General features: G+C 46.7%; 2 protein-coding genes across 2 annotated transcripts in view; both read right to left on the bottom strand.

Annotated features, from left to right (window-relative positions):
- Positions 1–25,838, bottom strand: part of LOC139553793 (estrogen-related receptor gamma-like) — a 351,374-nt gene that overhangs the window by 208,336 nt on the left and 117,200 nt on the right. The gene's annotated exons all lie outside the window — the stretch shown is intronic.
- Positions 23,052–25,838, bottom strand: part of LOC139553095 (uncharacterized) — a 6,875-nt gene continuing 4,088 nt past the window's right edge. The window contains exon 2 of the mRNA XM_071365051.1: positions 23,052–23,151. Coding sequence (XP_071221152.1) covers positions 23,052–23,151 — 100 coding nt within the window. The remainder of the gene's footprint in view (positions 23,152–25,838) is intronic.

The following is a 25,838-nucleotide window of genomic DNA, read 5'->3' on the forward strand; positions in this document are numbered from 1 at the left end:
CTTCTCTCTCCATCTGGCCTTAAAGCAGAGAGTATCTTCTCTCTCCATCAGGCCTTAAAGCAGAGAGTATCTTCTCTCTCCATCTGGCCTTAAAGCAGAGAGTATCTTCTATCTCCATCAGGCCTTAAAGCAGAGAGTATCTTCTCTCTCCATCAGGCCTTAAAGCAGAGAGTATCTTCTCTCTCCATCTGGCCTTAAAGCAGAGAGTATCTTCTCTCTCCATCAGGCCTTAAAGCAGAGAGTATCTTCTCTCTCCATCAGGCCTTAAAGCAGAGAGTATCTTCTCTCTCCATCTGGCCTTAAAGCAGAGAGTATCTTCTCTCTCCATCTGGCCTTAAAGCAGAGAGTATCTTCTCTCTCCATCAGGCCTTAAAGCAGAGAGTATCTTCTCTCTCCATCTGGCCTTAAAGCAGAGAGTATCTTCTCTCTCCATCAGGCCTTAAAGCAGAGAGTATCTTCTCTCTCCATCTGGCCTTAAAGCAGAGAGTATCTTCTCTCTCCATCTGGCCTTAAAGCAGAGAGTATCTTCTCTCTCCATCAGGCCTTAAAGCAGAGAGTATCTTCTCTCTCCATCTGGCCTTAAAGCAGAGAGTATCTTCTCTCTCCATCAGGCCTTAAAGCAGAGAGTATCTTCTCTCTCCATCTGGCCTTAAAGCAGAGAGTATCTTCTCTCTCCATCAGGCCTTAAAGCAGAGAGTATCTTCTCTCTCCATCTGGCCTTAAAGCAGAGAGTATCTTCTCTCTCCATCAGGCCTTAAAGCAGAGAGTATCTTCTCTCTCCATCAGGCCTTAAAGCAGAGAGTATCTTCTCTCTCCATCTGGCCTTAAAGCAGAGAGTATCTTCTCTCTCCATCTGGCCTTAAAGCAGAGAGTATCTTCTCTCTCCATCAGGCCTTAAAGCAGAGAGTATCTTCTCTCTCCATCTGGCCTTAAAGCAGAGAGTATCTTCTCTCTCCATCAGGCCTTAAAGCAGAGAGTATCTTCTCTCTCCATCTGGCCTTAAAGCAGAGAGTATCTTCTCTCTCCATCAGGCCTTAAAGCAGAGAGTATCTTCTCTCTCCATCTGGCCTTAAAGCAGAGAGTATCTTCTCTCTCCATCTGGCCTTAAAGCAGAGAGTATCTTCTCTCTCCATCAGGCCTTAAAGCAGAGAATATCTTCTCTCTCCATCTGGCCTTAAAGCAGAGAGTATCTTCTCTCTCCATCTGGCCTTAAAGCAGAGAGTATCTTCTCTCTCCATCTGGCCTTAAAGCAGAGAGTATCTTCTCTCTCCATCTGGCCTTAAAGCAGAGAGTATCTTCTCTCTCCATCTGGCCTTAAAGCAGAGAGTATCTTCTCTCTCCATCTGGCCTTAAAGCAGAGAGTATCTTCTCTCTCCATCAGGCCTTAAAGCAGAGAGTATCTTCTCTCTCCATCAGGCCTTAAAGCAGAGAGTATCTTCTCTCTCCATCTGGCCTTAAAGCAGAGAGTATCTTCTCTCTCCATCAGGCCTTAAAGCAGAGAGTATCTTCTCTCTCCATCAGGCCTTAAAGCAGAGAGTATCTTCTCTCTCCATCAGGCCTTAAAGCAGAGAGTATCTTCTCTCTCCATCAGGCCTCAAAGCAGAGAGTATCTTCTCTCTCCATCAGGCCTTAAAGCAGAGAGTATCTTCTCTCTCCATCTGGCCTTAAAGCAGAGAGTATCTTCTCTCTCCATCAGGCCTTAAAGCAGAGATTATCTTCTCTCTCCATCTGGCCTTAAAGCAGAGAGTATCTTATCTCTCCATCTGGCCTTAAAGCAGAGAGTATCTTCTCTCTCCATCAGGCCTTAAAGCAGAGAGTATCTTCTCTCTCCATCTGGCCTTAAAGCAGAGAGTATCTTCTCTCTCCATCTGGCCTTAAAGCAGAGAGTATCTTCTCTCTCCATCAGGCCTTAAAGCAGAGAGTATCTTCTCTCTCCATCTGGCCTTAAAGCAGAGAGTATCTTCTCTCTCCATCTGGCCTTAAAGCAGAGAGTATCTTCTCTCTTCATCTGGCCTTAAAGCAGAGAGTATCTTCTCTCTCCATCTGGCCTTAAAGCAGAGAGTATCTTCTCTCTCCATCAGGCCTTAAAGCAGAGAGTATCTTCTCTCTCCATCTGGCCTTAAAGCAGAGAGTATCTTCTCTCTCCATCAGGCCTTAAAGCAGAGAGTATCTTCTCTCTCCATCTGGCCTTAAAGCAGAGAGTATTTTCTCTCTCCATCAGGCCTCTTTTCTTGTATACAGATTTTCTATATTCGTTTTACACCTTTCTTTCACATCTCTCCACCACAACGTCTCTCTCCACCACTCTCAACGTCTCTCTCAGCCACTCTCTCCACCTCAATGTCTCTCTCCACCACTCTCTCCACCTCAACGTCTCTCTCCACCACTCTCTCCACCTCAACGTCTCTCTCCACCACTCTCAACGTCTCTCTCCACCACTCTCTCCACCTCAACGTCTCTCTCCACCACTCTCTCCACCTCAACGTCTCTCTCCACCACTCTCAACGTCTCTCTCCACCACTCTCTCAACCTCAACGTCTCTCTCCACCACTCTCTCCACCTCAACGTCTCTCTCCCCCACTCTCTCCACCTCAACGTCTCTCTCCCCCACTCTCTCCACCTCAACGTCTCTCTCCACCACTCTCAACGTCTCTCTCCACCACTCTCTCCACCTCAACGTCTCTCTCCACCACTCTCTCCACCTCAAAGTCTCTCTCCCCCACTCTCTCCACCTCAACGTCTCTCTCCCCCACAACGTCTCTCTCCCCCACTCTCTCCACCTCAACGTCTCTCTCCCCCACTCTCTCCCTCTATGTCTCTCTCCCCCTCTCTCTCCATTTACCTACATCTCTCTCCCCCACTCTCTCCATTTACCTATGTCTCTCTCCCCCTCTCTCTCCCTCTACGTCTCTCTTACCAACTCTCTCCCTCTACGTCTCTCTCCTCCACTCTCTCCCTCTACGTCTCTCTTACCAACTCTCTCCCTCTACGTCTCTCTCCTCCACTCTCTCCCTCAATGTCTCTCTCGCCCACTCTCTCCCTCAAGTTCTCTCTCCCCCACTCTCTCCCTCTATGTTTCTCTCCCCCTCTCTCTCCCTTTACCTATGTCTCTCTTCCCCACTCTCTCCCTTTACCTATGTCTCTCTCCCCCTCTCTCTCCCTCTATGTCTCTCTCCTCACTCCCTCTACGTCTCTCTCCCCAACGCTCTCCCTCTATGTCTCTCTCCTCCACTCTCTCCCTCAACGTCTCTCTCCTCCACTCTCTCCCTCAACGTCTCTCTCCCCCACTCTCTCCCTCTACGTCTCTCTCCCCAACGCTCTCCCTTTACCTATGTCTCTCTCGCCCACTCTCTCCCTCAAGTTCTCTCTCCCCCACTCTCTCCCTCTATGTTTCTCTCCCCCTCTCTCTCCCTTTACCTATGTCTCTCTTCCCCACTCTCTCCCTTTACCTATGTCTCTCTCCCCCTCTCTCTCCCTCTATGTCTCTCTCCTCACTCTCTCCATCTCTCTCCCACACTCACTCCCTCTACGTCTCTCTCCCCAACGCTCTCCCTTTACCTATGTCTCTCTCGCCCACTCTCTCCCTCAAGTTCTCTCTCCCCCACTCTCTCCCTCTATGTTTCTCTCCCCCTCTCTCTCCCTTTACCTATGTCTCTCTTCCCCACTCTCTCCCTTTACCTATGTCTCTCTCCCCCTCTCTCTCCCTCTATGTCTCTCTCCTCACTCTCTCCATCTCTCTCCCACACTCACTCCCTCTACGTCTCTCTCCCCAACGCTCTCCCTCTATGTCTCTCTCCTCCACTCTCTCCCTCTATGTCTCTCTCCTCCACTCTCTCCCTCAACGTCTCTCTCCTCCACTCTCTCCCTCAACGTCTCTCTCCTCCACTCTCTCCCTCAACGTCTCTCTCCTCCACTCTCTCCCTCAACGTCTCTCTCCCCCACTCTCTCCCTCAACGTCTCTCTCCCCCACTCTCTCCCTCAACGTCTCTCTCCCACACTCTCTCCCTCTACGTCTCTCTCCCCCACTCTCTCCCTCAACGTCTCTCTCCCCCACTCTCTCCCTCAACGTCTCTCTCCCACACTCTCTCCCTCTACGTCTCTCTTCCCCACTCTCTCCCTCAACGTCTCTCTCCCACACTCTCTCCCTCTACGTCTCTCTTCCCCACTCTCTCCCTCTACGTCTCTCTCCCACACTCTCTCCCTCTACGTCTCTCTTCCCCACTCTCTCCCTCTACGTCTCTCTCCCTCTACGTCTCTCTTCCCCACTCTCTCCCTCAACGTCTCTCTCCCACACTCTCTCCCTCTACGTCTCTCTTCCCCACTCTCTCCCTCAACGTCTCTCTCCCACACTCTCTCCCTCTACGTCTCTCTTCCCCACTCTCTCCCTCAACGTCTCTCTCCCACACTCTCTCCCTCTACGTCTCTCTTCCCCACTCTCTCCCTCTACGTCTCTCTCCCTCTACGTCTCTCTTCCCCACTCTCTCCCTCAACATCTCTCTCCCACACTCTCTCCCTCTACGTCTCTCTTCCCCACTCTCTCCCTCAACGTCTCTCTCCCACACTCTCTCCCTCTACGTCTCTCTTCCCCACTCTCTCCCTCAACGTCTCTCTCCCACACTCTCTCCCTCTACGTCTCTCTTCCCCACTCTCTCCCTCTACGTCTCTCTCCCTCTCTACGTCTCTCTCCCCAACTCTCTCCCTCTACGTCTCTCTCCCTCACTCTCTCCCTCAATATCTCTCTCGCCCACTCTCTCCCTCAACGTCTCTCTCCCACACTCTCTCCCTCTACATTTCTCTCCCGCGCTCTCTGCATCTCTCTCCCCCTCTCTCTCCCTCTACTTCTCTCTCCCTCACTGTCTCCCTGTAAGTCTCTCTTCCCCACTCTCTCCCTGTACATCTCTCTCTCTCTGTGTTGTTACTGTGCATTAGTAGGGAACAGTCTGACAGGGCACCCTGCTGTCTTCAGCTCCAGGGGTCCTTGCTCAGCTCCACACGTGCATGACCTCTCTTTCCTCACTCCTCTCCTCCATTTGAAGGACTCAACTCAGAACTCTCCTCCTCTCATTTACTTTTCCCCCCACTGCTTTCTCTCTCTCATAGGCTGTAGGAAGGTTTTGGTAAGTGTGTGTGTGTCTATTGACAGGGGGAGCGTTAAGGCTAAGGCGTTGTCTGTGCGGTAATGATTCCCAGCCGAAGCTTGTGGTAGATTAAACCTCCCCTCCTGGTCCTCAGTCCAGCTCTCTCTCACACACACACACACACACACACACACACACACACACACACACACACACACACACACACACACACACACACACACACACACACACACACACACACACACACACACACACACACACACACACACACACACACAGATCAGATAAATGGGCAAAAAAGCATGAATCTTCTTAATCCACATTCATTCTCCAGAGCTTCCTCCAGCCCTCCTATCTCACATTCATTCTCCTGAGCTTCCTCCAGCCCTCCTATCTCACATTCATTCTCCTGAGCTTCCTCCAGCCCTCCTATCTCACATTCATTCTCCTGAGCTTCCTCCAGCCCTCCTATCTCACATTCATTCTCCTGAGCTTCCTCCAGCCCTCCTATCTCACATTCATTCTCCTGAGCTTCCTCCAGCCCTCCTATCTCACATTCATTCTCCTGAGCTTCCTCGAGCCCTCCTATCTCAAATTCATTCTCCTGAGCTTCCTCCAGCCCTCCTAGCTCACATTCATTCTCCTGAGCTTCCTCCAGCCCTCCTATCTCACATTCAAATGAGTTGTCTTTGCTCCCTTGTTAAACACACACACTCTCTTTTTCTGCCCTAATGCACCTGTGATGGCAAATTGCTCTCTCTCTCTCTCTCTCTCTCTCTCTGTGTGTGTGTGTGTGTCTCTGATTGGGATCAGAATGGAATGGGCCTGCAGGGTCAGACAGCTGAAACATCTCAGTCAGAACAATGACACCTTTATCACAGCTGAAACATCTCAGTCAGAACAATGACACCTTTATCACAGCTGAAACATCTCAGTCAGAACAATGACACCGTTATCACAGCTGAAACATCTCAGTCAGAACAATGACACCTTTATCACAGCTGAAACATCTCAGTCAGAACAATGACACCTTTATCACAGCTGAAACATCTCAGTCAGAACAATGACACCGTTATCACAGCTGAAACATCTCAGTCAGAACAATGACACCTTTATCACAGCTGAAACATCTCAGTCAGAACAATGACACCTTTATCACAGCTGAAACATCTCAGTCAGAACAATGACACCGTTATCACAGCTGAAACATCTCAGTCAGAACAATGACACCGTTATCACAGCTGAAACATCTCAGTCAGAACAATGACACCGTTATCACAGCTGAAACATCTCAGTCAGAACAATGACACCGTTATCACAGCTGAAACATCTCAGTCAGAACAATGACACCTTTATCACAGCTGAAACATCTCAGTCAGAACAATGACACCTTTTTCACAGCACCTCTAACTAGCAGACATAGACAAGTCCTCTATCAGTCACAGTGACAACTAAAGCACTCATATACACTAGGTCTCAACTCAGTCACAAACCTAATTCAGAATCTTTTGGTGTGTCTCTGTGTGTGTATCAGTGGCGGTTGATGCTGTTTAAAACTTCTTGTCAATAGGGGGGCGCCATTTCGACTTTGTAAAAATTCGTTCCCAAATTAAACTGCATCGTACTCGATTATTGCTCGTACAATATGCATATTATTATTACTATTGGATAGAAAACACTCTTTAGTTTCAAAAACCGTTTGAATTATATCTGTGAGTAAAACAGAACTCAAGTTGCAGCTAACTTCCTGTCAGGAAGTGAGAAATCTGAAATCGATGCTCTGTTCCAGGGTCAGTTTATTAAATTGCATGTGATCTATGAGTCGACATGCACTGCATACGATTTCCCCTAGATGTCAGTAAGCAGTGAGAATTGGAATGGTGTTGCTAGGCAGATCTGAGGCCATATAAAGGCTCATGGAACCGGGGGTGCACTCTTTTCAACGTTCGTCATGGCGCAATGGAGTACCTCAGGATGGCATTCTGAAAAGCTCTCGTTATAGGCCTTAGATATATCCGGCTCTGATTTTATTCGATATAGGTGTTAAAGACATCATAATGTAGTTATTTTAAACCGAGTTATATCAGTTTATATCAGTATATTGCGATTTTCGGATATTTCTTTGTGCTGCATTATGAAGAGTTGGGCACGTCTGGGCCACATAGCTAATGTTTGTTGCTAATTCCTAAGTTGAAGAAGACAATCTACAACCGAGCAACGATGATTCTGGACAAAGGACCACTTGCACAAGATTCTGATGGAAGCTCATCAAAAAGTAAGAACTATTTATGATGTTAATTCGTTGTTCTGTTGAAAAATGTAAAACTACTATTCCGCCATTAATTTCGGTGCGGTCTCGCTTTAACGCACGCTGTATGTCGTAGTAACGTTAATTTAAAAAATCTAACACAGCGGTTGCATTAAGAACTAATGTATCTTTCATTTGCTGTCCAACCTGTATTTTTTTGTCAAGTTTATGATTAGTTATTGATTAGATTAGGTGCCTCTCCCAAGATTTCTCCCGACATTTTGTTGGCAGCTTGGCTACTATTCTCATTGTATAACCACGATTTGTGCCGCTAAATATGCACATTTTCGAACAAACAATATATGTATTGTGTAATATGATGTTATAGGACTGTCATCTGATGAAGTTTTGAGAAGGTTAGTGAAAAATGTAATATCTTTTGCTGGTTTATTCGCTATCGCTAACGTGCATGAATCAATGCTGCTGTGTGGTTTGCTATTGTAGTAAGCTAATATAATGCTAAATTGTGTTTTCGCTGTAAAACACTTAAAGAATCTGAAATATTGGCTGGATTCACAAGATCTTTGTCTTTCATTTGCTGTACGCTGTGTATTTTTCATAAATGTTTTATGATGAGTATTTAGGTAATTCACGTTGCTCTCTGTAGTTATTCTAGTTGCTTTGGTGAGAGTTGTGATGGTGGCTGCAATGTAAAACTATGATTTATACCTGAAATATGCAAATTTTTCAAACAAAACATATGCTATACAATCAATATGTTATCATACTGTCATCTGATGAAGTTGTTTCTTGGTTAGTGACTATTTATATCTTTATTTGGTCGAATTTGTGATAGCTACCTATGCAGGAAAAAAATGGTGGGGAAAAAAAGTTGTGTCTTTTGCTATGGTGGTTAGCTAATAGAAATACATATTGTGTCTTCCCTGTAAAACATTTTAAAAATCAGAAATGATGGCTGGATTCACAAGATGTGTATCTTTCATTTGGTGTCTTGGACTTGTGATTTCATGAACATTTTATTATATGATATCCCTGTGGCTTTAGGCTAGGCTATGCTAGTCAGCTTTTTTGATGGGGGGGATCCCGGATCCGGGTTTGTGACTCGTTAGAGGTTGGATCAGGAAGGACAATATTATTTTATGAGCATGGCCTTATTTCTATTACAGCATATTGGATGACTGTCATTCCTATTCCATTCACCCAGTTCAATGTAACATTGATAGGTTTAGGCTACTATATGATACTCAATTTTCCTTTTACCCATCATGAGGTTGCTACAATCTAGCCTACCAATGAAAATTTACAACGTAGGTGCACAGGTCGAGAGAAAATGTTGAGTAATCAAGGTGACAGATGGTGACACATTCAATACCGCCTTTGTCACTTTTTATTTCTCTATTTTGGTTAGGTCAGGGTGTGATTTGGGTGGGCATTCAAGTTTGTCTATTTCTTTGTTGGCCGGGTATGGTTCCCAATCAGAGGCAGCTGTCTATCGTTGTCTCTGATTGAGGATCATACTTAGGCGGCCCTTTTTCCCACCTTCAGTTGTGGGATCTTGTTTGTGTGTAGTTGCTTTCTGCACTGCATATAGCTTTACGTTCGTTTTTTGTATAATTTTTTTTTTTTGTGTAATTTTAATAAAATTAAAATGTACGCCAACCACGCTGCACCTTGGTCTCATTCTATCAACGAGCGTAACAGCCTTGGACACTGTAATCTGTAGTCCAAACCGTTGCTGTTTCTATTAGACAAATTTAGGCCTGTTTATCACCGTTTGTTTAAGAAATATTTTTCAACAGAATCGGTGGAATGAATACACCCCTGATCATCCGCAAACGCAGTTCACTTTCATAGCAGCCACATACAAACAGCATCATCACTTTGCTCATTGGATAATTCCTTCTCGCATCTAGGCACTCTCCTGCTCTCACCTTTTCCCTTCGCTTATGGACTTCATTGCACAACAAAACAGCTGTCTGTGACCAGGCGAAAAAACCTTTCCAAGCCAAGCCTTCTTACCATAATCACTAACCACTATACACAGCCTACATTGTTGTGTCAATCATGCAGTACAGTTAGTGTACAGTCAGCAAGCAGTTTAGCAGTTACACTGGCGGGCCCCGGTGGCAATAACATTAATAAAATTAAAAAAAGCTTACCCTGACTTGGAAGGGTTCCAGTGTTTTGGATAGCCATAGCCAGCTAACATAGCATCTCTCTCTCTTTGAGTCGGGTGTATGAGTAGGCCAAACAGCTAGCTGCATTCACAAGCTAAGAAAGTGAAAGTGAAAGTAAAAAAAATACTATGAAATATAGCTAGCTCTCTCTCTCTCACACACACTCTTTCTTGCTTCTTCTTTATTGTTGAATAAATGAATTCGTTCAACACGGTTCAACTATTGTCTTTCTCTCTTTGAGTCAACTACTCAGTTTATGCTTATTCTTTCAGTACTTGATTCATTCTCGGACCCTTTGATTGGGTGGACAGCATTTTTTTCTACTGATGCGGACTGTCCTCCCCTTCCTCTGAGGAGCCTCCACTGGTGTGTATGCTTGCAGGTATGTGTCTCTTCATTGTATGTGTCTCAGTGAGGTAGGGAACAGGGCTGTATGTGTGTTTACAAACTGCTTACATGAACTCTCTAGGCTGTCACTTTGCCAATAATGCCTTAGTCAATGGGGATTTCACACCTGTCACTCATAGAGAGTCAGAACTGCTTCTTATGGAACCACAGACAGGCTGGGCACAACAGTGACTTCTGGTTTACCCTAAAAACACATACTGTACACTCGTATTCAATAGACGTGATTTATGATATTATTATTCAATTTATTTCCTTTGATTTGGAAATGTGAAGTGTGATTTGATGATTTCAGTGATATCATTATTTAATGTGAGATTTCACGATTTGACTATTGGGATGTTGCCTTAAAAATCCTGGGTTCTAAATTGATGGGTTGGCTTGACACCATTGCACTAAGATGTTACATTTAACGGTTCCAGAAACATAAAATGCAGTATAATCAAATAACACAGGTCTAAGAGCCTAGCATCTCTCCTGCACTCCCATCTCTCTCTCTCTCTCATCTATTTCCCATCTCTCCCCCATGTCTCTCTCTCTCTCCCTCTCCCATGTCTCTCTCTCTCTCTCCAGGTTGACGGTGTTTGCTTGTGAGGGAAAATCAAATTCTGAAAGAAGAACGCTAATAAGCCCTTAACCAACAGTGCAGTTCAAGAGAAAGGGCAGTGTGGAGTGTGATTGAGATTGCGTCATCTGTGGATCTGTTGGGGTGGTATGCGAATTGGAGTGGGTCTTGGGTGTCGGCGAGGATGCTGTTGATGTGAGCCATGACCAGCCTTTCAAAGCACTTCATGGCTACCGACGTGAGTGCTTCGGGGCGGTAATCATTTAGGCAGGTTACATTCGCTTCCTTGGGCACAGGGACTATGGTGGTCTGCTTGAAACATGTAGGTATTATAGACTCGGTCAGGGAGAGGTTGAAAATGTCAGTGAAGACACTTGACAGTTGGTCCGCGCATGCTTTGAGTAAACATCCTGGTAATCCGTCTGGCCCAGCAACTTTGTGAATGGTTTACCTGTTTAAATGTTTTGTTCACATCAGCTACCGAGAGTGTTATCACACAGTCATCCAGATCAGCTGGTGCTCTCGTGCATGCTTGTGTGTGTGTGTGTATGTGTGTGTGTGTGTGTGTGTGAGTGTGTGTGTGTGTGTGAGTGTGTGTAAGTATGTAAGTTTGTATGTGTGTGTGAGTGTGTATGTGAGTGTGTGTGTGAGTGTGTGTGTATGTATGTGTGTGTGTGTGAGTGCGTAGATCTGTGAGTGTGTATGTGAGTGTGTATGTGTGTGTGAGTGTGTATGTGTGTGTGTATGTGTGTGTGTGTGTGTGTGTGTGTGTGTGTGTGTGTGCGTGAGTGTGTGTGTGTGTGTGAGTGTGTGTAAGTATGTAAGTTTGTATGTGTGTGTGAGTGTGTATGTGAGTGTGTATGTTTGTGTGAGTGTGTATGTATGTGTGAGTGTGTATGTGTGAGTGTGTATGTGTGTGTGTGTGTGTGTGTGTGTGTGTGTGTGTGTGTGTGTGTGTGTGTGTGTGTGTGTGTGTGTGTGTGTGTGTGTGTGTGAGTGAGTGTGTATGTGTGTGTGAGTGTGTATGTGAGTGTGTATGTTTGTGTGAGTGTGTATGTGCGTGTGTATGTGCGTGTGTATGTTTGTGTGTGTGCGTGTGTATGTGTGTGTGTGAGTGTGTATGTTTGTGTGAGAGTGTATGTGTGTGTGTGAGTGTGTATGTGTGTGTGAGTGTGTGTGTGAGTGTGTAGGTTTGTGTGAGTGTGCATGTGAATGTGTGTGTGAGTGTGTATGTGTGTCTGTGTGTGAGTGTGTATGTGTGTGTGAGTGTGTATGTGTGAGTGTGTATGTGTATGTGTGAGTGTGTATGTGTATGTGTATGTGTGTGTGAGTGTGTATGTGTGTATGTGTGTCTGTGTGTGAGTGTGTATGTGTGTGTGAGTGTGTGTGTGTTTGTGTGAGTGTGTATGTGTGTGTGAGTGTGTATGTGTCTGTGATTGTGTATGTGTGTGTATGTGTGTGTGAGTGTGTGTGTGTGTGTGTGTGTGTGTGAGTGTGTGTGTGTGTGTGTGAGTGTGTGTAAGTATGTAAGTTTGTATGTGTGTGTGAGTGTGTATGTGAGTGTGTGTGTGTGCGTGTGTGAGTGTGTGTGTATGTGTGTGTGTGTGAGTGCGTAGATCTGTGAGTGTGTATGTGAGTGTGTATGTGTGTGTGAGTGAGTATGTGTGTGTGTATGTGTGTGTGTGTGTGTGTGTGTATGTGTGTGTGTGTGTGAGTGTGTGTGTGTGTGTGTGTGTGAGTGTGTGTAAGTATGTAAGTTTGTATGTGTGTGTGAGTGTGTATGTGAGTGTGTATGTTTGTGTGAGTGTGTATGTATGTGTGAGTGTGTATGTGTGAGTGTGTGTGTGTGTGTGTGTGTGTGTGTGTGTGTGTGTGTGTGTGTGTGTGTGTGTGTGTGTGTGTGTGTGTGTGTGTGTGTATGTGTGTATGTGAGTGTGTATGTGAGTGTGTATGTTTGTGTGTGTGCGTGTGTATGTGTGTGTGTGAGTGTGTATGTTTATGTGAGTGTGTATGTGTGTGTGTGAGTGTGTATGTGTGTGTGAGTGAGTGTGTATGTGAGTGTGTATGTTTGTGTGAGTGTGCATGTGTATGTGTGTGTGAGTGTGTATGTGTGTGTGAGTGTCTGTGTGTAAGTGTGTATGTGTGAGTGAGTTTGCGGGTGCGGGTGTGTGAGTGTGTATGTGTGTATGTGTGTCTGTGTGTGAGTGTGTATGTGTGTGTGAGTGTGTGTGTGTGTGTGAGTGTGTATGTGTGTGTGAGTGTGTATGTGTCTGTGATTGTGTATGTGTGTGTATGTGTGTGTGAGTGTGTATGTGTGAGTGTGTGTGTGTGTGTGTGTGTGTGTGTGTGTGTGTGTGTGTGTGTGTGTGTGTGTGTGTGTGTGTGTGTGTGTGTGTGTGTGTGTGTGCGTGCGCGTGGGCGTGGGCGTGTGCGTGCGCGTGCGCGTGCGCGTGTGCGTATGTGTGTGTGTGTTCACTGCATTTATGGATGATGCCATCTTCCTGTACTAAATCTTTATCAGAATTGGTAACAATCCTTCTCAAACTGTTAATACTTCAATATTTCTAGACTGAAGCGATTTCTGTCTCAGCATGTTACAGTAAAACAACCCAACGGAAGAATATTGATATTAATCTTAAACTCATATGATCATAAATATCTGAATCCAGCAGTTGTGATTTACCCAGACTCAACAAATATTGTCTTTCATTATACCTACACTAGGTGTACACACATTAGGAACACCTTCCTAATATTGAGTTGCACCCCCTTTTGCCCTCAGAACAGCCTCAATTCATTGGGGCATGGACTCTACAAGGTGTCAAATGCGTTCCATAGAGATGCTGGCCCATGTTGACTCAAATTCTTCTCAAATGAAATCAAACTTTATTTGCCACATGCGCCGAATACAACACGTGTAGACTTTACCATGAAATGCTTACCAACAAGCAGTGTTGCTTGCCTCGAAGCGAGCATGAAAGGCATTTAGCTCGTCTGCTAGGCTCGCGTGACTGGGCAGCTCACATCTGGGTTTCCCTTTGTAGTCCGTAATAGTTTCAAGCACTGCTACATCCGACGAGCGTCAGAGACGGTGTAGTAGGATTCAATCTTAATCCTGTATTGACGCTTTGCTTGTTTTAATGGTTCATCTGAGGGCATAGCAGGATTTCTTATAAAGTGGAGTATCCCACTCCTTGAAAGCGGCAGCTCTACCCTTTAGCTCGATGCGGATGTTGTCTATAATCCATGGCTTCTGGTTGGGATATGTACGTACAGTCACTGTGGGGATGACGTCATCAATGCAGTTATTGATGAAGCCGATGACTGAGGTGGTGTACTCCTCAATGCCATTGGATGAATCACGGAACATATTCCAGTCTGTGCTAGCAAAACAGTCCAGTAGTGTAGCATCCGCGTCATCTGACCACTTCCGTATTGAGTGAGTCACTGGTACTTCCTGCTTTAGTTTTTGCTTGTAAGCAGGAATCAGGAGGATAGAATTCTGGTCAGAATTGCCAAATGGAGGGCGGGGGAGAGCTTTATCTCTGTGTGGAGTAAAGGTGGTTTCAGATTTCCCCCCCCCCCTGGTTGCACGTGACATGCTGGCAACATTTTTGTAAAACTGATTTACGTTTGCCTGCATTAAAGTCTCCGGCCACTAGGAGCGCCGCTTCTGGGTTAGCATTTTCTTCTTTGCTTATGGCCTTATAGAGTTGGTTGAGAGCGGTCTTAGTGACAAAAAGACACACACCCCACCCCTTGTCTTCCCAGAGGTAGCGTCTCTGTTCTGCTGTGCTGGAAAATCCCGCTAGCTCTATGTTGTCCGTGTCGTCGTTCAGCCACGTCTCGGTGAAACATGTTACAGTTTTTAATGTCCCGTTGGTAGGATAATCTTTAATAGTAGGTCATCAGTTTTAATTTTCCAATGATTGCATGTTAGCAAGAAGAATGGAAGGCATTGGGAGTTTACTCGCTCGCCTCCGGATTCTCAGAAGGATCCCTGATCTGTGTCCCCTTTTCTGGCGTCTTTTCTTCAATCAGAAGGCGTGGATCTGAAAGCAGGATATCCTTCTCGTCGGACTCGTTAAAGGAAGAAGTGTCTTCCAGTCCGCTTTTCTGATGTTCAGAAGTTATTTTCGGTCATAAGAGACGGTAGCAGCAACATTATGTACACAATAAGTAGAAAAATAAGTTAAACAAAAAGCGAAAAAAATAAGAAAGAAAATAGCACAATTGTTTGAGAGAATGTAAAACGTCAGCCATGTTCTTCGGCGCCATCCTCATCCTCAAACCGGTGCGCCTGGCACCTACTACCATACCCCGTTCAAAGGCACTTAAATATTTTGTCTTGGCCATTCACCCTCTGAATGGCACACATACACAATCTGTGTCTCAATTGTCAAAAGGCTTAAAAATACTTATTTAACCATTTATCTACACTGATTGATGTGGATTGTACAGGTGACGTCAATAAGGGATCATCGCTTTCACCTGTGTTCACCTGGGCAGTCTATGTCATGGAAAGAGCAGGTGTTCATAATGTTTTGTATACTCAGTGTTTGTTTACTGTTCACTATTATAATATCCCTCCCTCCCTCCTTACCCCCCCCCCCATTCATCTCAGTCATATTAGTGTGTAACTGAGTGGTGATCAGCAGTACAGTGGTCTAACAGGACAAATGACAGATAGGGCATTGTTTCAGGTTCGGCCATGCAGACACAAACACACTGCCTAGGTTTTCATCACTACTTCTGCGACCTAGCACAGCTAACCTAGCACCTGACCCCCACCACAGACCCCTGGCCCCCACCACAGACCCCCTGACCCCCACCACAGACCCCCTGGCCCCCACCGCAGACCCCTGGCCCCCACCACAGACTCCTGACCCCACCACAGACCCCCTGACCCTCATAACAGATCCCCTGACCCCCACCACAGACACCCTGGCCCCCACCACAGACCCCCTGACCCTCATAACAGATCCCCTGAACCCCACCACAGACCCCTGGCCCCCACCACAGACCCCTGACCCCCACCACAGACCCCTGACCCCCACCACAGACCCCCTGACCCCCACCACAGACCCCCTGACCCCCACCACAGATCCCCTGACCCTCATAACAGATCCCCTGACCCCCACCACAGACACCCTGACCCCCACCACAGACCCCCTGACCCCCACCACAGACCCCCTGACCCCCACCACAGATCCCCTGACCCTCATAACAGATCCCCTGACCCCCACCACAGACACCCTGACCCCCACCACAGACCCCCTGACCCCCACCACAGACCCCCTGGCCCCCACCACAGACCCCCTGGCCCCCACCACAGACCCCCTGACCCCCACCACAGATCCCCTGACCCCTACCACAGACCCCCTGGCCCCCACCACAGACCCCCTGGCCCCCACCACAGACCCCCTGACCCCCACCACAGATCCCCTGACCCCCACCACAGACCCCCTGGCCCCCACCACAGACCCCTGACCCCCACCACAGATCCCCTGACCCCTACCACAGACCCCCTGACCCCCACCACAGACCCCCTGACACCCACCACAGACCTCCACCACAGACATCGAGAGATGACGTGGAAACCGGCCACTGGGGACAACAGTGAGAGCTGTTACCTTCAGGATTTGGTGTTGCCAGGGTGTTGTTGACAGGAATGGTGTATAGGCGTAAGCACCTGCCTCTGATTCCACCGGTTGCAGGTTTTAATCCAAACTATAGAAAGTGTTTTTTTATATTTTAGTTTTCAGCCTATCCCAAACCTTAAACATTCAGAGTTAATGCCTAACCTTAACCTTAACCCTAACCTTAACCATTCAGAGTTAATGCCTAAACTTAACCTTATACACTTCGGAATTGGACGTTTGCACCAAGTTTGAAATTTGACGTTTTAGAAACATGGATGAAGGTCTAATTCTGAGCTGGTTGAGAGTAGAACAGAGAGGATGTGATTGGTTTATTGGTCAGAGAGGGGAAGAGATGGAAAGACATTGAGCTCCTTCTATAACATACGGCCTCACACTATACTGGAGGGGAGCTGAGTCGATGGAAACAGGTAGATTGTATATAGTTTCACTAACCAAGCTTTCTGACCGATTCATTGAATTGATTTGATTTAAAAAAATATATATATTCTGGAAATTCTAATGAAACCAAAGACACGACTGAACTAATTAGCAAACGTGTAAAAAAATATATCATTGATTAGCTGCAGAGTAAAAAACTATAAACTTGTATATATAAGTTAATTTAAACACACAGAGACAAACACACTCACTCACAATAAATCCCCCAGGACACCCAAATATCTCTCCCTCTCTCCACTTATTTTGGATCTCAGCTGTAGGTCTCTCACTCACTCACTCACTCACTCAGTCACTCACTCACTCACTCAGTCACTCACTCACTCACTCAGTCACTCACTCACTCACTCACTCACTCACTCACTCACTCACTCACTCACTCACTCACTCACTCACTCACTTACTCAGTCACTCACTCACTCACTCACTCACTCACTCACTCACTCACTCCTTCTCTCTCACTCACTCACTCCTTCTCTCTCTCTCTCTCTCTCTCTCTCTCTCTCTCTCTCTCTCTCTCTCTCTCTCTCTCTCTCTCTCTCTCTCTCCCTCTCCCTCTCTCCCTCTCCCCCTCTCTCCCTCTTTCCCTTCCTCTGCCTCGCTCCAAAGTTACTCAAGCACAACTAAGCCTGAGTTAGGGCCCCAATGAGAGTGGTTACAGCAATCAGAATGTTTCACACTGTGTGATGGTCTTAAAAGGTTGTGGGATCACACACCTCCCTGCTTCTCCGCTGCTCAACACCTCTTTTACTAGCATCACCATCACTATAGAAATCACAGCTACAATAACTACTGTCCCTAGATCAGGCAAGCGTCTCAAAGTAGGAGTGCTGATCTAGGATCAGGACCTCCTCGTCCATGTCATTTTATTAATGTGATGTAAAAGTCAAAACTGATCCTAAATCATCTGGTTTACTCTAAGAAGCTTGACACAGTCCCAAATAGAAACTGTCAATGACAAACCTGAGTACTGATATGTGTCATATGCTGTCGCTCGTGTTTTGAATACTGAGTGAATTTAGACTAGACTGTTCACTCTCTTTAATGCGGCAAAGCGGTGGTGCTATCCATTTCACCACAACGGACGGAGTAACTTTGCACCAAAGTGAATGACACATACACACATGCAGAGTGTCGGAGCAGGGGGTAGAAATTAATTCAGCAGACTACATTATCAATCCCACCTCACTCCCCTGCCAAAGAAATGGTCACCGAAATCGACACAGCGAAATCCTGGATACACACACACACACACACACACACACACACACACACACACACACACACACACACACACACACACACACACACACACACACACACACACACACACACACACACACACACACACACACACACACACACACACACACACACACACACATCAGGAGGAAGAATGGGATGCGTATAAATATACATCAGATATAAGTCCAGAGGATAAACCTGCCTTGATACACTCCCTCCCTTCCCTGCAGCCTGATGAACGAAGGCTCTTAGCAACATTGGGGTCACATACACACAGTGGGATTAGCAAACACACACACACACACACACACTACAGGGCAGCCCGGATGGGTTATGGCGCACAAAGTCAGCCTTACATAATGTAGCGTCCGGCACCTCCATCACACACTGATCATCCAATTACAGTGCAGATCCTCCCAAATCAGCCGTTACCACGGTGACACGCAGACAGCAGGCGGCAGCTGCAATCTCTTAAGTGCTTTTAAAGGATTACAGATGTGATGGGGAAGGGAACACCTCGCCTCCTCCTCTCCTCTCCTCTCCTGCCTCCATCTCCTCCTCCTGCATCCCCTCATATCCCCTCCTGTAGAATGAGTGTCACACTCAGAGGTGTCAGAGAGATAGAGGAAGGGAGGGAGGGACAGAAGAGAGGATGGATGGAGAGGTAGAGACAGCTAGGTGGTTGTTGGTATATTCTGACATTGGAAGAAGAGCAAGAAAGGGGGAGAGAGTGGGAGTGATGGAGAGAGAAAGGGCAATGTCAATATTTTCGGGACATACCTGGTCTAAAGGCAAGTATGGGATGTCTGTTATGAGTGCTGTTTCTCTGTGGTACATGTACTGTATGTTGGTATTTAAGGAGCAGATCGGCTAAAAGACCACAACTCCAGAGCAGTGCAGTATGAGGTGCACTCAAAGCCCCTCGTATACACGCCTGTACCTGTGTGTGCATGTGTGTGTGTGAGTGCCTGCTCGTGTTTGCGTAATCAGTGTGTGTGATCTCTGCGGCAGTGATTAGGCCCAGACACCTGACTCCAGCGTGGCTTCCTTATCAGGACCTCTAAAAGGGCAGTCACAGAGAGTGCCTGCCTTAATATCAGAGAGAACACAGGGGCACTATCTGTCTGTGTGCTTAAATCAACACAGTGATTAGGAACAGGCCGATAGTGACGTTACCCTGCTGCAATCCCTTATATCATATCTACTGCAAACACCACCTCCATTTGTTACACATACAGACGCACGCACGCACACGCACACGCACACACACACACACACACACACACACACACACACACACACACACACACACACACACACACACACACACACACACACACACACACACACACACACACACACACACACACACACACACACACACACACACACACACACAGTGGCCCATGTAGAAAGGTGTGTGGGTGTGTGTATGTGGCAGGCTCAACTAGCTCTCACAGTCTTACGTCAAAGTTTGAAGTGTTTAAGGTTACATTTTTTTATGTTACAGTTAAGTTTAGGAAGTAACTAAAAAATCTTGAGGTTAGACATTCACTCCAAATGGTTAAGGTAAGGGTTAAGGTTTGGGATAGGCTTAAAACAAGAAAACTTTCTATCGCTGGATTTGAACTTGCAGCAGAGGCCGATGCCTACTTGAAGCACTCACTTGTTGCCCCTAGTGGCTGGTTTCCACATCATCTCCCAATGTCCTCACACATGGACGGACGTCAAATACTGACTTGTATCACAGGTGACCTGGTGTAACCGCAGCGCTACGGTTTTTAATTGAGGTCCTATCGCCTTGAACAAAAAGATTGGGAGAGGAGGGATGACTGCACACACACACACACACACACACACACACACACACACACACACACACACACACACACACACACACACACACACACACACACACACACACACACACACACACACACACACACACACACACACACACACACACACACACACACAGGGTTGAGAAGCAGGTACAGTAGTGTGTGTAAGGGCGTTTATGAATAACCTTACCTTGAGATGACCATAACATCCTCATTTGCATGGGAGTGTGATGATCATACACTTAAAAGACCGATATGGACAGTGAAACTGATACAGTGATAGAGCTGGATGGCAGGACACATTCCAGGTGACTACTTCATGAAGCTGGTTGAGAGAATGCCAAGAGTGTGCAAAGCTGTCATCAAGGCAAAGGCTGGCTACTTAGAAGAATCTCAAAAATAAAATATATTTTGATTTAATGAACACTTTTTTGGTTATTACCTGATTACAGTTGAAGTCGGAAGTTTACATACACTTAGGTTTGAGTCATTAAGGAGGCAGGTGTTCATGTCTCTGAATAACAATGAGCAACAGCTAAATGTGCATTTTAAAGTGAGGCATGGGGAGGGGCTCTACGCAGGGTTTGCCAGCACAGATAGTCTACGATGTTTTGAGTATGTGGATTTGGGGCATAAGAGCTTTGCGTGCCCACATAAAGGCCGTAGACAAGGTGAGGGTACAAGCACCAGTGGGGGAAATTGAGGTCAACGTGCAGGGGGCAATGAGACGCAGGCAGCAGAGGCTGGGCCTAGTCATGCCAGTGATGGTGGTGTAGATAAGGCTGAGCCTAGTCAGGGTAGAGATGGTGGGGTAGCTGAGGCTGGGCCTAGTCATGCTATGGATGGTGGTGTAGATGAGGCTGGGTCTAGTCAGTTTATGGATGGAGGTGCAGATGAGGCTGGGTCTAGTCAGTTTATGCTAGTGGATGAGGAGAGTATCGTGGGGAAGTGTAAGAGACTAGGGGGGAGGTGGAGGGTGTTAAGCGGAAAAGGAAAAAGGGGAGAAGATTCTATTTGGGTATCTTAGACAGGAGCTCTCACAGGTAGCGCCTGAGGAGACGCTGGTGGTCGGCAAGGACTGGAACTGTACAATGGATTTTACGAATGACAGAAATGGGGAAGATCATCATTCAGGGTCAGTGGGAGTGTTAAGGGACATCATTAATCAGTTCGACCTAGTGGATGTTTGGAGAACTAAACATCCCGACACGACACTGTACATGGATGAAGGTCTTTGTGACTAGGGTGAGTGCAGCCCGACTTGATCGTTTTTACATGTCCAGGAATCAGAGCAATAGACTGTTGGGCGCTACCATTCTCCCGGTGGGGTTTTCGGATCACCACATAACCATGGCTCGGCTGTCTATCTCACCAGGGCCTCGGCATGAATCCTACTGGAAGTTTAATGTAAAGGTCTTACAAGATGCTACTTTTTGCTCAGGTTTCCCAAATTTTTGGGAAAGGTGGCAGCAAAGAGAGGAGTATGAGTCTCTGAGTCAATGGTGTGATGTGGGGAATGTCCAAATTCGGCTTTTCTGTCAACAGTATACAGCTCTCTCATCCTCAGAGGCTAGGACAGTATTGGGGTAACTCGAGCGTTGTACTAATGAGATGGAGGTACAGATGGTGGGGCAAGGCAATGTAGGCCTCCAGGCTAATTTAGCTCAATTACGTAGGGACCTGGGCAGTTTTTTCCAGGTTAAAGCAAAGGGAGCACTTGTAAGAGCTAGGTTCTCCATGCTTAAGGAGATGGATGCTCCCAGCTCCTTCTTCTTTGGTTTGGAAAGAGAGAGCTGTGAAGCCAAGGGTATGCATTGTCTACGGCTGTCTGATGGGCGGTTGACCTCTGTGGTGGGGGAGATGCGGGAGCGGACTGTGGAGTTTTATACTGAATTGTATAGAGCAGAACTGTGTGATCCTATGTGTGTTCAGGTCTTGGTTGAAGAACTCCCTAAGCTCTCTCTGGCACAGAGGGATGAAATGGACGTTCCTCTGTTGTCCCATGAACTGGCAGAGGCCGTAACCCAGATGCCCCCCGGCCGTGCACCGGGGTCGATGGACTCCCAGTGGAGTTTTATAAAAATTTCTGGGGAATAATTGGACTGGACAACTTCTTTTGTGTGTTGAGTGAATGTTTTGGTGTTGTAGAGTTGCCGATGAGCTCTCCTTCCAAAAAAGAGGACTTGTGTGAACTTAAGAACTGGAGGCCTGTGGCATTGCTCTGTGCGGACCAGAATATATTTGCCAAGTTCATCTCTGACATACTGAAGTCCCATCTGGACTCTAGGGACCAAACATATTGTGTACCGGGATGCTCAATCACAGACAACTTGTTCTTAATCAGGGACATGTTGGACTTGTCGAGAGGTTCTAATGTGAACTTTGGACTGGTCTCTTTAGATCAAGAGAAGGTGTTTGATGGAGTGGACCATGAGTATCTGTTTAATGTGATGTCTGTTTTGGGGTTTGGGGAAAGGTTTTTGACTTGTGTGAAGATGTTGTATGCTGGGGCGTCATGTATGATCAAGGGGGGAGGGGGGCTCAGTAGGCCAGTCTGGTTGAGACGGGGCATTAGACAAGGATGCCCTCTATCGGGGCAGTTATATACACTAGCCAATTAGCTTTTTTTGGGCCTGCTATGCAGGAGAATGCAGGGAGTGTGCTGGACGGGTATGGGTGTGTTGACAGGCATAGCAGTGTCAGCATATGCAGATGACGTTTCTGTGATGTCAGGGATGGTCAGGATATGCAGGCACTAGAGACTAGTCTGAAGGTGTACAAGGGAGCTTCGTCAGCTAAGGTAAACTGGGGCAAGAGCAAAGCTCTGTTATGTGGGGCATGGTGGGATAGGGCCCCTACTCTGCTTCCAGGGTGTATGCAGTGTGTTTGTTAAGGGCTTAAAATGGTGGGTCTGCTCGCAGACCTGCAACGCAAGCTGGTGGACTTCTTCTGGTCGGGCCATCACTGGCTGAGGGCGGCAGTGTTGTACATGACCGTCCATGAAGGAGGACAGGTGGAACTGGAGATCAGGGTGGCTGCTTTTCGACTAAAGGTGGTGCAGAGACTGCTGTACCATACTGATGTCGGCTGGAGGGAACCAGCATGCGCGCTGCTGAGGAGAGCTGGCGGATTAGGGTTGGACCGGCAGCTGTTCATCACGAAGCTAGAGAGGCTGAGTACAGCAGGTCTCTCAGACTTTTACTCTGCAGTTCTGACGGCCTGGCAGCTGCTAAGGCTCACACAAGAAGGGGGTGTGGAGCCTGGGCTGTGGGTGTAGGAGGAGGAGGAGGGTGTGAGTGTAGGAGGAGGAGGAGCCTATCTTCCACAACCCAGCCATTCCTTTGAGATTGGTTCAGTCGGCCACCTTGCAGAGGCGACTGATGGCAGAGGGTGCCCTAAGGCTGGGTGACTTGCGACTGCTGGGACAAGAGGGGTGGAAAACCCCGGAAGTCCTGGCACAACAAACAGGAATAACATCTCTTAGGCTGCTGGAGAGATTCCTGGAGGAGGTCCAGGAGGCACTGTCTGAGCCGGTAAGGGGGGGGGTGTTTGAGCGGCCAAAGGGGGAGGGGCCACCAATGTTTCCGCCACTGCGGGTGACGGCAGAGACTGGGGACTGGCAAGGGGGTCTGGAGGACTTGTTATATTTTAACACTCTGAGCCTGGGGGAGTTTGAAGGGGTGGGAGGTAAATCCATTTACAACCTCTGCATTAAGGTAAGGAACATTAGGAGCCTAACAGGAGTGAAGGCACATCAGTGGCAGAGAGTATGTGGGCGGAGAGTATGGTCGGTTTTAGATGGAGGGGCCTCTACAAACCCTCTGTACCAAAGAGGTCAGGGGACCCCCAGTGGAGGGTTCTACATGGAGCCCTGGCCACTAACAGCTGGTTGGCATGGTGAACCGGAAGTCTGGCAGGGGTGTCCTTTCTGTGTTATGAGATAAACTGTGATTCATGTGTTTTCTGTGTGCACCAGGTTAATGCCTTTAATGTCTCTGTTGGAATGTCTGTGTGAGAGGTTGGGGGTGGTTTTTACTGTTGGGATGTTTATAATGGGATACAGGTATTCGAGTAAGGAGAAGGCCAAATGTGTTTTGTTGCATTTTCTGTTTGCTCAGGAAAAGTTGGCTATTTGGCTAACAAGGAGGAACAGGGTCAAAGGTGGGGGGATAACAGACCCTTTACTATTGTTTAATGGGATGGTCTCTGCGCACCTTAGGGTGGAATTTCAGTTGTATAAAATTATAAAAAGTGTGGAGAGGTTTCAGGAGATATGGTGTGTCGGGGGGCTGTCTGGGGAAGATGTTTTGGTGCTTTGCATCGTTGGGGTAGAGGGCAAGGTGAGCATGGTACATGTATGCAGTACAGGATATATTTTGGTGTTTTATTTTAAAGGGAGGGGGGGTTAATGAAATGAGAATGTATCATTAAAGAAATACAAAAAGTCAAAAGTATCTCTCTCTCTCTCTCTCTCTGTCTCTGTCTCTCTCTTTTTCCATCTCTGTTTATCTCTCTCTCTCTCTCTCTCTCTCTCTCTCTCTCTCTCTCTCTCTCTCTCTCTCTCTCTCTCTCTCTCTCTCTCTCTCTCTCCCTCTCTCTCTCTCTCTCTCTCTCTCTCTCTCTCTCTCTCTTTCTCAGATCACCAGGGGCTAGTTGACTGTTCACATCAGAGACAATTAGGAACATCAAACCCAGGAAATTACAATCTGTTAACCAGCTCTGGGTATTCCCTCCTCCTCTCCCCCATTCTCTCCTCCATTCACCGGACTGATAGACACTCATCTTCAGATGGGCTCTCCTTTCTTCTCGGAGAGGCGGATGTGAAAAGGAGTGGCAGGGAGGAGGAGGATAACCCTTTCTGTCTGATTCAGAATGTATTAACCTGACCTGTGCCAATTGATGACAGGGCTCCTTTCTTAGCCTGGAGCTTGTTGGGAACAGGGAAGCGGAGGGGTCATGCTGCTTTACTGGTACTGATACATTAACATACTGACTGTGAGGAGGATAAGAGAGAGGAGGAGAGACAGGACAGTAGAGAGATGGGCTTCAAGAATGGGACGGTAGTGAACGACACATTAACGCGTGTGTGTGTGTGCATTCGTACATGTTTGTGTGTGTGTGTATGCGTGCCCGTGTGTGTGTTGCCACAGCTCCCACCATCTCACCAGTGTCTCCCAGACTAGTTTCTCAGAGAATCTCTTGTTACAACCCCTCTCAACCCAGACCCAACACTCAGACCCAACCACAGACTGGGTTTCCTGCCCCACCACCTACACAAAATACAGCCTCAGGAAACTGATGTAAGCCAAGAGCCACAATGGAGGACACCCGAGGAGCTGGGAGTCTCAGCAGCAAGCCAAAGCCTTCTCACCAGGGAGACCTGGCAACTGACCTAGCAGGCTTTTCTTGAAATATTGACAATTTCCAATACATTATCAATACGCAGACCACTTAGGCCGTTTAGGTTGACTGAGCAACAAGCTCTCTGCGCTGCTTAATGACTGGAAATTGAATATTTTTTTTTAAGAAAAGTGATTTCCTATTCAGAGACTGCATGAACTATTTCTACATCATGAAATATGATAATTAATTGATTGACACAGTAACCCTGACAATACTTCAATCTAAAAAGTCTTGTTACAATCTTGGTTATAAATCTGGATAATTATGACATCCGACTATGGCACAACAATGAATATTTATTTACCACAAAATAGTAATAGAAAATTGTTTATCTTGGATAAAATAATAGTCGAGCAACTACAGCTGATCACTGTTATCTAAAGAGCCACAGCTAGTGTTTTAGGAGTCAACCTCTTAAAGATTCACCCTTTTTTTCAATTTTCACCTAACATACCGAAATCTAACTGCCTGTAACTCGGAACGTGAAGCAAGGATATGCATATTTTTGGTATCATTTGAAAGGAAACACTTTGAAGTTTGTGGAAATGTGAAAGGAATGTAGGAGAATATAACACAATAGATCTGGTGAAAGATAATACAAAAAAAAAAACGTTCTTTTGTAATATTTTTTGTACCATCATCTTTGAAATGCAATAGAAAGGCCATCATGTATTATTCCAGCCCAGCTGCAATTCCGATTTTGGCCACTAGATGGCAGCAGTGTATGTGCAAAGTT

This window comes from Salvelinus alpinus, chromosome 25, assembly GCF_045679555.1.
Source record: "Salvelinus alpinus chromosome 25, SLU_Salpinus.1, whole genome shotgun sequence".
Lineage (NCBI taxonomy): Eukaryota > Metazoa > Chordata > Actinopteri > Salmoniformes > Salmonidae > Salvelinus > Salvelinus alpinus.